Raw genomic sequence first — 14,395 nt, 5'->3', positions numbered from 1 at the left:
ATTTGCTCCTTGTACATATCAATAAATATAAAGAGACATACCAAACTTTCAACTACTCGTAAGCGGTGTTTCACATTTTAGTTTGGCAAATTCTCCTTAACCTAAACAAACACTTCACATTTAAACAAAATGTGACGAGGGTCAAGTATCAGTTCTTTGCGAGAAGAGGTAGAGCGTGTTTAATTCAAAGGATTTCGAAAAAGTAGAAATAGGAAAAACAAAGGAATAGTATGTCATAGCATATTAAATTCTACATGAATGAAGAACGTTTTAATTAGTGCCAGACGTCGTTTGGTTGTACCATAGAAAAACGTAGAAAATTTCTATGGAGATTGAGTGCATGTTATAGTTTTCATAGACACATTAAATTTTTTTCAAGAGGTCTAACCTCTCGTTAGAATTCCTATGAAATTATAGTATGGGAAAACAATCCGAACAAGAGGGTTCATTCATTTGAATGAAATGACCATTATAGAAAAAAAACTATAGGTAAGAATCCTACAGTTTCGTTTGGAATTTCTATGAATCAAAACAGACCCTTAATTTACATTCGAGATGCAACCCCTTTAAAATATGGGCGCGTCTAGCGGGCGGCCGCATGCCCAATAGTCAAACCGAGCGGCCGGCCCAAAAAGGAAAGTACTTGTCGCTTTGGCTGAAAAAGGAAAGCCACCTGGTCCACCACCTGGGTGCCGGTTGGCTGTTTCTGGCACGCACCAGATCCCGAAAAAACAGGGCGGGAGATCCTCCCTCCAATCCCCGCCCAAACCTAGCTCCCCCAGATCCCAGATCCAATATAACGCCCAGATCTGTCGTAAAAACAGAACCAAAACCTACCAGCTCGAGCTCCCAGCTCTTCGTCAACCTGGAGCTCCGTTCAGGCCGTTCGTCTGCCTCCAGCTCCCCATCTCCCTTCGTCATCTTCCCAGCTCCCTTCGTCAAGCTCCCAAATCCCTTCGTCAACCTCCCAGCTCTCCATGTCTACGAACCAAGAACCAGGCATCTCCAGAACAGGAAGATTTCCAGTGGGATCTTCAGATCAGGTAACAAAAACTGAACAGAAACCTTCAGAAATTGCCTATAGATCCTCCTATTCCTCTCCTGATAGCCTTCTTTTTTCATCAAAGAGAAGCTATGGGACATACCTGCTAGTGTCTGTGAACTTTGTTGCCTATACATGAGTAGGATTTGCTCCTGCATCTAGATTGAAGTTTCCCATCTAGATTGGAAACAACCAGGCAACTTTTGTTCTTGTTAGCCCTGCATACTATGTGCCCATGTAGTAATAGGCAAAAAACCTGGGCAGAATATGCAACTGGTACCAATTTGAAGCAAGTACTATGAGGAACTGCAAAGCTGGTAATAATTCTAGGATGAACAAGCAAAAGGAAGCAACTTTTGTTACCCATGCATGCAAATTCCTTGCCTAGTACAAGCAACAAGTAATGTTTCACTGGCAACTTGTAAAAATAAGGTGAAAATATTAGAGTAAGTAACTTTTTAGCCTATGCATGCAACTTTCATGCATAAGAGAAGCAACAAAAAATGTTCCCCAGGCAACAAAGTAATGTAGGATGACACAAAGTAGAAGCAGGTAACTTTGTAAAACCATGCAGGAAAATTCAATGCTTAATAGAACCAACAAGTAAATGTTTCCAGGCAACAAGTAATTTGCAGGTCTGCACTATGGCACATAGTAGAAAATAGAAGTAAGGATCCATCAACAGAAAAGGGAACACATATTCAACAGTGGTCTTGACATCTAGAAGAACTCCATGATGTACAAATCCACATATCTGCAAACTAGAGCGTGCACCTAGCCAAGAAAAGTGTACTTTGTTCTAGGTAAAGTAGCAATCGATGTTGAGGAAGTCATGATGTTGTCCTTTGCAATTCCTGTTGCACTTTATATCTTCTTTGTCAACGATGCCTATGCGTTTATAGAACAAGGTGTTAGTTCCAAGTCAAAAATGTAGTTATAAGAAGTAAATATTGCAGATGCAATACATAAGTAGTAAGGCATGAACATAAAAATTAGTATTATGTGGAAGCAACAAAAAAGTACTCACTGTCATCATCATCATCTTCCCTACAAAACCCACCTGGTTTTTGCTACATGTTTGTGCATGTTAGTTGCTTTGTTTGTGGTTGTTAGTTGCTTTGTTTGTGTATGTTAGTTGCTTCCATGCCCATGTTAGTTGCATGTTTTCGATAACTATTTGCCTGAGTTATATTTTGTGTTTGTTGTAATTGCTAATGGGTCATTTGTTCTAGGTCCCTGGTACTCATGGAGTGGATTTCCTTGATCTAAATGAGGTTCCTTTTGATATTAATGAGGAACCTGGTATCTTACCTCCCAATTATTTTACACAACTGTTGGATGAGGCAATTGACGAGTCACCACAGCCACCTGTGAACACTCACGCCCCGGTTGTTAATGTAGAACCTGCTGCAACAAATACATACACAGGTCCTCTTGTTGCTACTACAGACACTACTACAATAGCACAAGATGGAAATGAGGATGAGGCTTCGTCCCAGCCAAATGACCCCCATGTTGGCATGCGCTATGATACGTTGGAGGGTGCTAAGGAGCACTACAATGCACATGCTGCAAGGAAAGGTTTCTCTGTGAAAGTAAATAGTAACAGGAGGTCTACAATCACCGGAGAGAAACAGAAACAGCAGTTCACTTGCAACAAATTCAGGAGACCAAGGAAAGATGATGGTGGGGTTGAGTTGCAAGTTGATGTTGGGCCAATTCCTGATTCTGTGTCTGAAGATGAGGCTAATATTGAAAATGCAGAGCTTGCTTCCGTTGTGGCTGATCTTGCTGCTCAAGGGCGAAAAGAAAAGGCGCCCAAGAAGCGTAAAAGAGAAAATATTGTGCACACGTTTTGCAAGGCCCAGATGGTTGTGAAGTTAATTGATGGAAGATGGGAGGTTATCCACTTTGTGCCTGAGCATAACCATCCGCTTATCCACAAACCGTCTCTCACAAAATATCTGAGGTCACACCAAGGCATGCCAAAGGAGGAAAAGGAATTTGTGAAGAATCTTCACAATACAAATTTGACAGCTGGTAAGTTTTTCAGTTTTGATACTGCTAATATTTGTATGTTGCATGTGTAAAAATAAATTCAGCTGGTAAGAATCATTTGGAAAAGTAAAAAAGAATGTGACAGTAGTATTTGTAAAAGTTGCATGAAAATAATAACTAGTTGCATGTAATGGTTAATAATTTGCTGCGAATGGTCATGAAGTTGCCTGTTCTATTAATTTACTTGCAGATAGTTGATTTGGTACTAGCCTGGATAGGTTTTATGATTTCATGGATTGTTTAGGTAGTTGCCTGGTTTATTTGTCAAATTCCAGGATATGTTGTGCAAGTTGTCATTGGAGAAAATGAGTGTAGAAAATAGTTTGGAAAGTAATGCTCGAAAATGTGAGGCAAATAGTTGTGGACTATAATGCAACTAACTACCCATTCCTACTTTGTTTTCAATAACAGGGAAAATGATGGAAATCATGTCAGAATTTTATGGTTCAGAGTTGCTTGTGCCATACACAACCAAAACAATCACCAACTACTGTGCAACTCTGACTAGAGAAGAAACAAAAGATGGGGATCTGGCTAAAGTTGTGAGCTACTTTGTAGAGCTTAAAGAAGAAAAGGATCCAGACTTTTATTTCCGGTTAAAATTGGACGACAAAGACAAGGTAGAAAACATTTTCTGGGTTGATGGAGCTGCCTGGAAGGCATATGCGGAGGCTTACCATGACTGTGTCTCCTTTGATGCAACTTACTTGACCAATAAGTACAGTATGCCTTTTGCACCATTCATTGGGATAAATAAACATGGGCAGTCCATCATGCTGGGTTGTGGATTTGTTAAGCAAGAATTGGCACAAAGCTATGATTGGTTGTTTGAGAGTTTCCTTATTGCCATGAATGGTCTTGCCCCGGACAATATTATCACAGACCAAGATGGTGCTATGGCGGTCTCGATTGGCAGATTGTTCCCATCCTCTGTTCACCGTAATTGTCGCTGGCACATAATGCAGAACGCACAGTTGAAATGTGGCCCTACACTGGGCAGGAACCCTGGTTTAGCTGAAGATTTCAATGATTGCATCGATTTCAGCTTTTCACCAGAGGAGTTTGAGGCAAAATGGGCTCTGTTTGTAGGAAAGTGGCCAGTTGTTGGTGGTGCAAATTCTTACTTTACGACTCTCTATGCTAATCGTGCTAAGTGGGTACCATGCTACTTCAAGCACAGATTCTTCCCATTCCTGCAGTCCACGCAACGAAGTGAGGGCTTTAATGCCATTCTCAAACGCTATACGAACCCAAAAAAGTCTATATTACACTTTGTAAAACAGTATGAGAAGTTGCAGACTCATGTACTTGTGAAAGAAGGGGGTAATGATTACAGGACGGATTGTTTGGAACTTCGTCCATGGTCACCATTTCCTGTTGAGGAACATGCTTTCAAAGTTTACTGCAGAGACATATACTTGAGGTTCCGGAACGAGTTTGAGCTGATTGGGAGGTACAATGTGTTACCATTTGGTTGCAACTTTTATAAGCTTGAGCCAAACAGGGGATGGTGCGCAAAATATGGTACTAGGACCTACCTGGTAACAGCTAATAAGGAAGAAGGGACGTACTACTGTGAGTGCTCCAAGATGGACAGGGATGGTATACTTTGTTGCCACATCTTAAAGATCTTCACCCACCTTGGTGTTGATGAGATACCAGATAGGTATATCCTAAAAAGGTGGACTCAAGGTGCTTTGAGTGGTTATGTGCCAGCAGCAGTTGCTGAACAGCCAGATGTTATGCCTCCAGAATCACAAGTGCAATTGCGGCACGCGAACCTTAATATGGGATTCACAAAACTTGCCCGTATTGCTAGTAGAACAGATGCAACTACTGCCATTGTTAACAAACATTTGAGAGCTGCAGCAACAGAGATATCTCACTTGAACAAGTCGCTCAAGAAGAAGAAGCCTGTCTCAGCAGTCCCGTCCACTAGTGCACCTGATCAGCCTACGAAACCTAGGGACCCGGCAAAAACAACGACTAAAGGGAGGACTAAGGAGCACCGTACAGTTTCAGCTCTTGAGTTGCATCCAAAGAAAAAAGTTCAGTGTCACACTTGTGGTTCGTTCGAGCACAATTCTGCAACTTGCAAGCAGAGGTTTCTGTAGTACTGCAGAAATACAAGTCCTTTGTAGTTCTCCGCGAGCTTTATTTTTTTCTCTTTTAGTTGTCTACATTAGTTGTGACTTATTGAAAAATCAAAGAAAAGTCTTGTCTCCCTTATTGTAGTCTAGTGTGCAACTCTGAAATATGACAAAATTTCTTTGTTGTTATGTGTTGTGGCAACTTTTAGGTTAAAACGATGCAAAATGCAGTACTAGTGCAAATCAAATTGCGATGACAATGAAGCAACTATGAGAACATTGATATCAGACATGTACTGGCGAGTATGAAAAACTGAATTAGGATATGAATTATAACATGTAAGTAGAAAAATGATGCACTGATAACATTTATAAAAAGTAGAAACCAAAAAAAAGGAATTGATGTCTGCATACTTGTTCTTCAAATGTTTAGAATTTGCCTCCAGTTTCCTTTGTTATCTTCTGAAGTAACCCAATGGTGCGTCAGCAACTTCCTTATCTTTGGGATATCGTCGGCTTTATATTCTGGTGGTAATCTCCCTCCCCAGCCGTCTGCATTCATGAGCGTGCAAACCCCACAATCATGACTGCAACACAATAAGACGCGACAGAAAGAAAAGAACAAGTAAAATAAAAAGGCAGTGAGTAAAGACCATGGAATGTTAAACACAAAGTGGAAAAGAAAGCATAAAAAAATAGTTTATAAAACAAGTGGTATTGCTTACTTATTGGTTTGCTTTGGCACTGCTATTTCTTGCAACATGAAATCATCTATTTTGATTTTAGACTTGTTGTAGTTCTCCTCCCATAGAATGGATAGAGTAGTGCGGATCTTCTTGTAAGTTTCCCTTAGAGCTTTGTCATTGAATGTCCTCCATGAATCGAGCACTTGATACCTCTTGTCCCTCATGTTGACAGTTAACAACCAATAGTGGTTAACAAGAGGTTCATTTTTTGTCTTCTTGTTTAGTGGTTCGCATACAGGTATCATGACCTGGTAGTTTGGCATATATGATTACTGTTTAGTCAGAGCTTAAAATAAAACAGAGCAAAAATTTAGTAAAAAAAAAGTTATTCATGAGAAGACATGTGTTTTGTTGCCTGTATTAGTTGTGAAGTTGCATGAATAGGAGCTGTAGTTGCCTATATTTGCCTTGAAGTTGCATGAAATTTAGTACAAAGTTGCTATTCATTCTATCTTAACACCAGAAGTACAAACATGTCTAAAAATAAATTAGTAGTTGCACATATTGATTATGAGTTTGCATGAAAATAGCTACTGTATTTGCCTTGAATTGGTTCTAAATTACACATAGTAGTAATAAGGATGTTGGATGGGTATGGTTTGAAATTACTTATTGTTTGGAAGTATTTGCTATACAAAAGAAAGAATGTTGCCTGTAAATGTTTTTGTTGGTGATAAATAATGCTGGAGTCACTAAAGTAGTTGCTTCTTAAACAGTAGAGTGTTGCCTGGAATGGGATTGAAATTACTTTGTATGTAAAGAAAGTTGCTTCTGAAGTACAGAATGGCATGTTTTTAGCATGAATTGCATGGTTAGCACCAACCATAAAAAATGCAAACAATAAAAATTTTAAAAAAAATCCAGAGAAAAGAAAGGAAGTTATACCATGTCTTTCTTATCTAATCGTCTTTCATAACTGAACAGCTCCTTCATTTCATGGCGGTTAAAGTCGAGGTTCTGCAACCAAGTCTTTGCAAATGAAACAAAAAAACACAAAATAGTAATCAGCATTTTCATGTCCAACACAAAAAAAAGTTTTGCCTACTGTACATGACTTGTACTTACTCCTATCCTCAGTGGCATGATGACCTTGTTAGATGATGGTGTCATGTTCTTTGTGATTCCCTGAATTCCCACTTCCATAACTGCACTATGTAGCCAACCACCTGGCTTCATTGAGTTTGCGAGTTCCTTGGCCGTAATATGGTATCCACCAAAGTCCACAATATGAAGGCTGTAAGAAATTGAAGGGAGAAAGACAACCCCAAAATTAGATAAGTTGCAATAAAAAAGTCTTTGCAACTAAGCATGCATCATTGATTCATGGAAGAAAACTAGTGCATGTTGTAGGTAGGAGAAACCTTTTGTCATCTGAATTCTGTTGCCTAGTGCTTCTTCCTGCATACTGGATTATCATAGCATACAGTTTGTTCACTTCAGCTGTGCACTGGAACTGTTTGGTGCTATCAACATTGACAAATGGAGATTTTTTGCACGGTGGAAGCTTGATTATCCTCCTCTGGAATTGATGAGGAACTGTTGAGCTTCCTGTACCACCCGATATTGATTCAGTTGCAACATTCTCTGCTTCTTTCATAGGTGTTTGAAAGCTGTTTGGAGATATTGAATTCTGTTCAGTTCTTTGTTGCTCGTGCACAGGTCTGCATGCTTGCTCGGCAGCAATACAAACCCTCTCAATCTCTGCAGGATCAATTCCTTCCAAAGCATCATACTCTTCATCTGCGGATGCACATGTTGCAGCATTTTGATTTTCAGTCAAATCGAATTCCGGGCCAAGATTGAATGTTGGCGCGTTGCAATACCCTTCCAGAAGCTCACTTCCAGACCTGGTCCTCGGGAGTTTCATCTTATAATTGCTTTGTTCCTTCCACTTTGTTTCAGCAGATTTGCTGCGCTGCATATGCTGGGGCATGTCCGGTGACGCGATGCTCTTGTTGATCAAACTGTATACCTCATCCTGCGACAAAGACCCTCGAGGAGCTGTGTGTGGAGATGGCGGTGGGCATGTTTGACGTGTAGGAGGACTAAACTGCACCCTATTGCTGGGCACAACTGGCACCTGTAGGGCTGGAGTTGCATGTTCCAAAGGGCTTGTTGCTGCAAGTGAACTGGTAGTTGCCTTGTTTGCAACACTTGTTGCATGATCAGTTGGTGAGGTACAAACAGGTCCAGGTGTTGTTGCCTCCCTGGCAGCATGAGTTGCGCGGCATCTCAGTGTATTCCCCTGCATGGTCGTAGGAGTTGCCTGCTGTGGTGGATGATGCAACTGGACTGACGAAGATCTTTGAAAGGCTCTTGGATTTGCAGTTGTCTCTGGCCTAGCTGTAGTTGCCTCAGTTCCAGCATTAGTTGCCTGTATGCTACTGGAAGTTGCAACAACTGTGACTGATGTTGCCTTCAGTCCGGCATTTGGATGTTTTCCCTGCAAACCTGCATGAACAGCTTCAGTAGCTGACTGTGGTGTAGCTGTAGTTGCCTCTAGTATGGTAGTTGATTGTTGTGGTGCACGTGCATCATTGCCTGGCTGGCTGTCTATTGGTTGCCGTTTGTTGATGTTTTTCATGGCACTTGCATGTTTACCCAATGTGGGCTCATCATGTTGCACATCTTCTGTCCTGTGACTAGGAGTTCGACCAAGAAACTCCATGTATGCCCCCTGGCTACCTTGCATAGCATTGATGAAAGCCAATCCATCCTCATGTGCAGCATTGGGGGTTGAATGTTCTTTGGACACATTTTCTTTGATATTATCTGACCTTTCCTCAAGAACAACATGTTTTTCCGTTGGAGGGATGTCTACAAGCTTACTCTTTTTCTCAAATCTGCACAAGTCAGGCACTGATGCATCCTCCATTGTTGATGTTGGCAAAACATCGGCATCATCCTTCTTTTTCCTCTTGTCACCCGTACCTGTACTGCCCCTTTTACTCCTGGTATTAAGATAGTACTGCGCAGTGGTCAAAGAATCGTCACTAGCTTCGTCATCATACATATCGTCGTTTTGTCCTCCCTGACCGCCAGTTGCAGCATTGTTGCCTCCATCACCATCACTGTCATCATCTCCGTCATCACCTCCTTTACCATCAAATTCATCATCATCTCCCTGTTCCTCTTCCTCTTCCTCTTCCTCTTCCTCTTCGTCATCGTCCCCATTCCCTTCAACCTCCTCCTCATCAGCGTCATCACGTTGTTCCCCATCATCCTCAGCGTCGGCTCGGTTGTCATCGTTGTTATCATTCTCACTGTCATCCTCGGTATCTTCTTCCCTGTTAACACGAAAAAGGGGAATCAAAAAACTATGCATAGATTATTTATTTTGGAAAAGTTGCAGTTTGAACAGTTGTAGTTGCATGTAATGGCTATTAAAATAGCTGGAAAATGGTCATGAAGTTGCCTGTGTTTATTAGTTTACTTGCAGACAATATAATTGCAGTGGAAAATAAATTTGGGAAAGTTGCAGATAAATGCAGTTCTAGTTGCATTTACTGGTAAATTAATTGCTACAGATGGTAATGAAGTTGCCTGCTTTATACTTTTAGTTGCCTGTAATAGTAATTAAAATTGCATCTAAATGATCATGAAGTTGCCTGTTATAATGTTTCATGTTTTGCATTTGAGTTTTGATAATTACTTGCCTTCTGTCATCGTCGCTATCATCATCATTCAATATCAGGTTGTCAGCTTCATCGTCATCAGAATTTGCGGAGTCATCAGTATCATCTTGAAGTGCTGCCTCTTCTTCGTGACTCGTACGCTGCCTCTTCCTTGACCTCTGTGGTTTTTCCTTCGGTACTACATTGGCACGGATAGTGCTTCCAGCAGCAGTACGTTGCTCAAGATTGCCAATCCCATGGACAAACTTCGCCATCGACTCTTCAAATTCAGAGCACAGACCATAAAGCAATGCAGCAATTTTTCTTTTCTTCTGTAACAATTGAAAATCAGGAAACAAATTCTTAACAATTATAAAGCTGTGGAAAAAGAATGATATAAAAACTATGCTATAACTAAGAAATAAGTATTGTTTTAGGTGCTCACACTTTGGTCGTAGTCTCGTGGCAGATTAGACGCAGTAAACTGTTCAGCCTTTAGCAATCCTCCAAAAAGACCACCCTGTTGAGTGTCCCTGTATTTCTCCTTCAGCTGGTTTTTTAAATTCATAAAAGGAAATTGGAAAAAATGCATCAGTGTATGGGCAAATAAAAAAGAAGACCGTGAACTTTCTAAGAAATGAAAAAGTTATCTTAGCAAAATTAAAAGAAGTTTATGGTCTAATGCATACTTGTAATTTGCCGAAAACTCCAGGGCTAATCCTACCCTTCTTCTTCACCTTGCTAATTAATGAGCTGTCCCAGGCATCAACACGAGGATTGCAGTCACTTATAACCTCATCAACTTCTAGTGAATCAAGGTACATCATCTGCTCATCAAAAAAAAGGGATGTGTGAGGGGGCAAAGGAAGCACTGGAGAACAAGAAACAGTAGCTATTTTCATGAGGTTATAAAGTGACTGCAAAATTCAAGGCAAATACAGTAGTTATTTTCATGCAAAATTCATAATCAATATGTGAAATGAATAGCAACTTTGTAACCAATATAGGCAACTACAGCTCCTATTCATGCAACTTCACAACTAATATAGGCAACAAAACATATATGAAATCTGAAAAATCTTGTTGGCTCACAAAACAGAATTGAATTACCTGAAAATCTTGTTGGCTCACAAAAACATCATAGATAGAAAAAGCAAAAAACTTCATGTGAGGCAACTTAAAAAACTGTATTTCTAAGCAACTAAATATGGATTGAAGGCAACAAATTCATTGATAAAAACCAAAAAGAGCTCTTGGTGGATTATGCAATACATAGTTGGGAGGCAATTTATGACTTGAACAAGGCAACTAACAGCAGTACATGTGCAAAAAGTATGTACCAAAAAGCAACTGCAGAGATTAATACAGTGGAACCATGAATTAACACACAGGCTGGTCATATCTCAAAAACTAGCAACTAAAATGTTTGAATGTAAACAATAATTTTCCTCATATATGCTATTCTCTGTATTGTGTTCATCATAGGAAAAAAAATACACTTACCACCAAATGAAATACGCAGCAACAGACAGACTTCTTATTTCCCAAGGCGCTGAAAGCAACCCTAATCTGATCAGCAACAAACTGGCATATATTTGTCCGAGGAAGAAGCTTGATATCATATACAGCAGGGTAGCAGCGTGGGCTAACTTTAAGGCCGGTAGTAGGCGCAAGGAAGCAATCAAAAGCAACAATAGCCCAAGCTCGGAGAAATCGGTCGTCAGCAGCACCTTCCATATCTTTTATCATCTTACACCATGCAGTCTTTTCAGGAGCATTCGTTCCAGGAAAATCGTACTCCTCATTGATTGCTTTGATGATATCCGTCTTCATCTCGTAACAAACTTTCAGCCCAGAATTCGGTAGCCCCCAAACTCTTGAAACACTTTCAGCGTCAACTGGTATCTTCCCCCTGTTGGGTATCACTAACTCTGATTTCTCATGATTGTAACACTTCATGACCCATTGGCTGAGATCAATGGGCATAGTGCATGCACCGATGTTGAGAAGACCACCTAAGTCCATCTTTAGTATGGCAATCCTTTGATCAGCATTAAGATCACCATTTAGAGCAAAGAAACGGGATGGTGATGCCCTGTTTCTTATTTCCTGCATAGCCAAGTTGCACAAAAAATAGAAAAAGAAAAAAGTTACTCCTAAAAGTCCCATCAACTCTTAAATTTACTGCATGTTACAAAAGAACCTACCCAGAACAGACAATTATACAAAAATGCTCTGTGTAAGAAATGATGCATCGTGAGTACAGTAAACTTACATCTGCGCTATCCTTTTTTTTTCTTAACTTCCTTTTCTTTCTGTTTCGTTGCTGTCTTCTTCTGAACTCCAGCATCCCCAGTCTTTTGTGGTACCACCTTGTTCTTCTTCCTTTTTGGAGGATGCCCTCGACAGGCTGCAGCCTTCTGTTTCATTGCAATATGACTGGTAGGCTGCATTGGGGAGTCAACACACATATAAACACATATAAAAGTTTGTAGGAGAAAAAAGGACCCAACCATTTAAGTGAATACAAATGCAGAAAAGCAAAAAAACAAGAGATTAAAAGGAAAACTAACCTGAACTTGGTGGTGACCTGAAGAAGACCCAGCTACTTCAGACGGATCAGTTCCTACCATTTTAGCACACCTATTTGTTAAAACAAATGATAAGTAGGTAACCTTATCAACATGAAATTTACAGGAGGAAGAACTGAATCTACATAGCAACTTTACTAGCACTACAGGCAACAAACATAGCAAAGTTGAGCAATAACAACCCAAATAAAAGCAAACTATGCAAAACAAAAAAAATTCATTCTGCATATCAACTTTAATAGCACTAGAGGCAACAAAACATAGCACTAGAGCAAGAAACATTTCACTACAGGCAACAAAAAAAACATAGCAGTACAAGGCAACAAAAACATTTCTAGTTGAGCAACAAACAAAAGTACAAAATTATAAAAATCAATACAACTCTTCATTCAGTCTATAAGAAAACTCAAGTATAGGTTCTAGCCTTTATTTTCAATACACAACTGAATCAAAACTAAAAAAATTCATAAGGCGTGATTGGTTTTAGACTTCAACCTAGGAAGACATAGCCTCATGTTTTCAATATGAATAAACAACCTAGATGGTGGTCTTCAACCCAGAGCAACAGAAAAAGTATGAAAATCAAAATGCTGGCTCAAAAAAGTTAAATCCACCTAATCATCTCAAACTATGAACCTGCGTAGGTGTGACAAGCAACTATTGTATCAACATAGTCAACCAAAACAACAGTATGAACCTGTAGATAATCATCTCAAACTATTGTAGCAAGTTTTCTACCACTACAGCCAACAAACAGATCTGGATTAGCAACAAACAAAAATGGAACAAAAAACCAAGTACATAAGCAATTTTTCTACCACTGCAAAACTGCATAACTGCATAAGCATGTTTTCTACCAGTGCATAAGCAAGTTTCCTACCACTACAGGCAACAAACACACCTGGATTAGCAATAACAGGAATACAAAAAGCAACTACGACATCAACTTATCCACAAAAAACCTCAAAACTCCCTCGACCCCTCTCGCCTGACCCAAACCCAACCTGCAATCACTTCGCAAGCTGAGCGGTTCAGAGTTCACACGCGCCGGCCGAAGCAGCCACGAGGAAATCTCGCCGCCCGGCGACATGAAGCTCCCGCTGTCGGCGGCCTCGCCGGACTCCGCGCCGGAGCTGGCCAAGCCGTCGCTGCCCACCACCTGGCTCATCCTGCACGCGCTCTTCTGCGCCACATCCATGGCTGTGGGCTTCCGCTTCTCCCGCCTCGTCGTCTTCCTCCTCTTCCTCCCCACCCCGCCCCTCAACCCCGCCGCGCACCTCGTCTCGCTTGTCACCCCGCCGCTCACGCTCGCCAGCTCCAACGCCACCGCCACCATCACCACCACCACAACCACACCCACCACCGTCACCACCACCACCACAGTCGCCGAGACCGAAGCCTTCGCGCACCACCAGGTCCACCACGGCCCCGTCTTCGTCGGCCGCCACGCCATCCGCGTCCGCAAGTGGCCCCACCCCGACCCCAGCGAGCTCCTCAAGGCCCACCACATCCTCGCCGCCGTCCAGACCGCGCAGCGCAGCAGCAGCCGCCGCGGGAACGGCCCGCCCAGGCCCGTCATCGCCATCACGCCCACCGTCATCGCAAAAATCAACGGGGATGCGAGCATCCCCACCCTCTCCGCGCCACCTCGCCGCGCCACCTCGCAGCGGTCGACCTCACCTCGGCGCGGTCGACCTCAATCTAGAGTTCCGCGCCACCTCGCTGCGGGTAGACACCAACTACTACCAAAAATGCGGTTAGAGTGCTGCAGGGGAGGAGGAGGTGATTACCGCGACACGGAAATGCACGGCGGCGGAACACCTCCTCGGCGCTGATTGACTCGCCGCTGAGATCCAGTCGCCCCCGTTGCGGAGCGCCACCCGCCTCCTCGCCGCGGCAGTAGCTCCTGAGGTCGGCGTCTCCGATCCAGTCGCCCCCGTTGCGGAGCGCCACCCCGCCGACCCCTACAGCCTCCGGCAACCACCAAATCGCTGCGCAATCGCCGTCGCTGGGGGAGCCTCTCCGCCGCTGCCGAGAGAGGAGAATGGGGAAACTGCGGGCGGAGTGGAGAAGTGGGCACGATCCCCCAAATTCGAACATCGGTGTAGTCTATTTTTCTCACGACGAAACCCACCAACCCAGTCACCGACATGTGGGACCCACGACGAGAGCAACGGTTAGTAACACAACTCACCCACGTGCACCACACCGGACAAGAAGACACCTGAAAGGATCAGGTGGCTTCGCGACCGCC

The 14,395-nt window shown here is 42.3% G+C and overlaps 1 protein-coding gene across 1 annotated transcript; it reads left to right on the top strand.

The window, feature by feature from the left end:
- Positions 1–977: 977 nt before the first annotated feature.
- LOC127340262 (uncharacterized) lies at positions 978–5,214 on the top strand. The gene is made up of 4 exons (XM_071827632.1): positions 978–1,043; positions 2,275–3,082; positions 3,416–3,430; positions 4,499–5,214. Exons 1-4 carry the CDS (start codon positions 978–980, stop codon positions 5,212–5,214), a joined length of 1,605 nt encoding a protein of 534 aa, XP_071683733.1.
- Positions 5,215–14,395: the final 9,181 nt, after the last annotated feature.

This window comes from Lolium perenne, chromosome 3 (genome assembly GCF_019359855.2).
Source record: "Lolium perenne isolate Kyuss_39 chromosome 3, Kyuss_2.0, whole genome shotgun sequence".
NCBI lineage: Eukaryota > Viridiplantae > Streptophyta > Magnoliopsida > Poales > Poaceae > Lolium > Lolium perenne.
The sequence above is the reverse complement of the archived record's forward strand: the minus strand, read 5'-3'. Positions and strand labels throughout refer to the sequence as shown.

Excerpts from the sequence above, each read along its gene's own strand:
- LOC127340262 (XM_071827632.1), top strand. The coding sequence starts at position 978 with ATGTCTACGAACCAAGAACCAGGCATCTCCAGAACAGGAAGATTTCCA. Across the intron at positions 1,044-2,274 it reads CAGTGGGATCTTCAGATCAG|GTCCCTGGTACTCATGGAGT; the intron begins GTAACAAAAACT and ends CATTTGTTCTAG.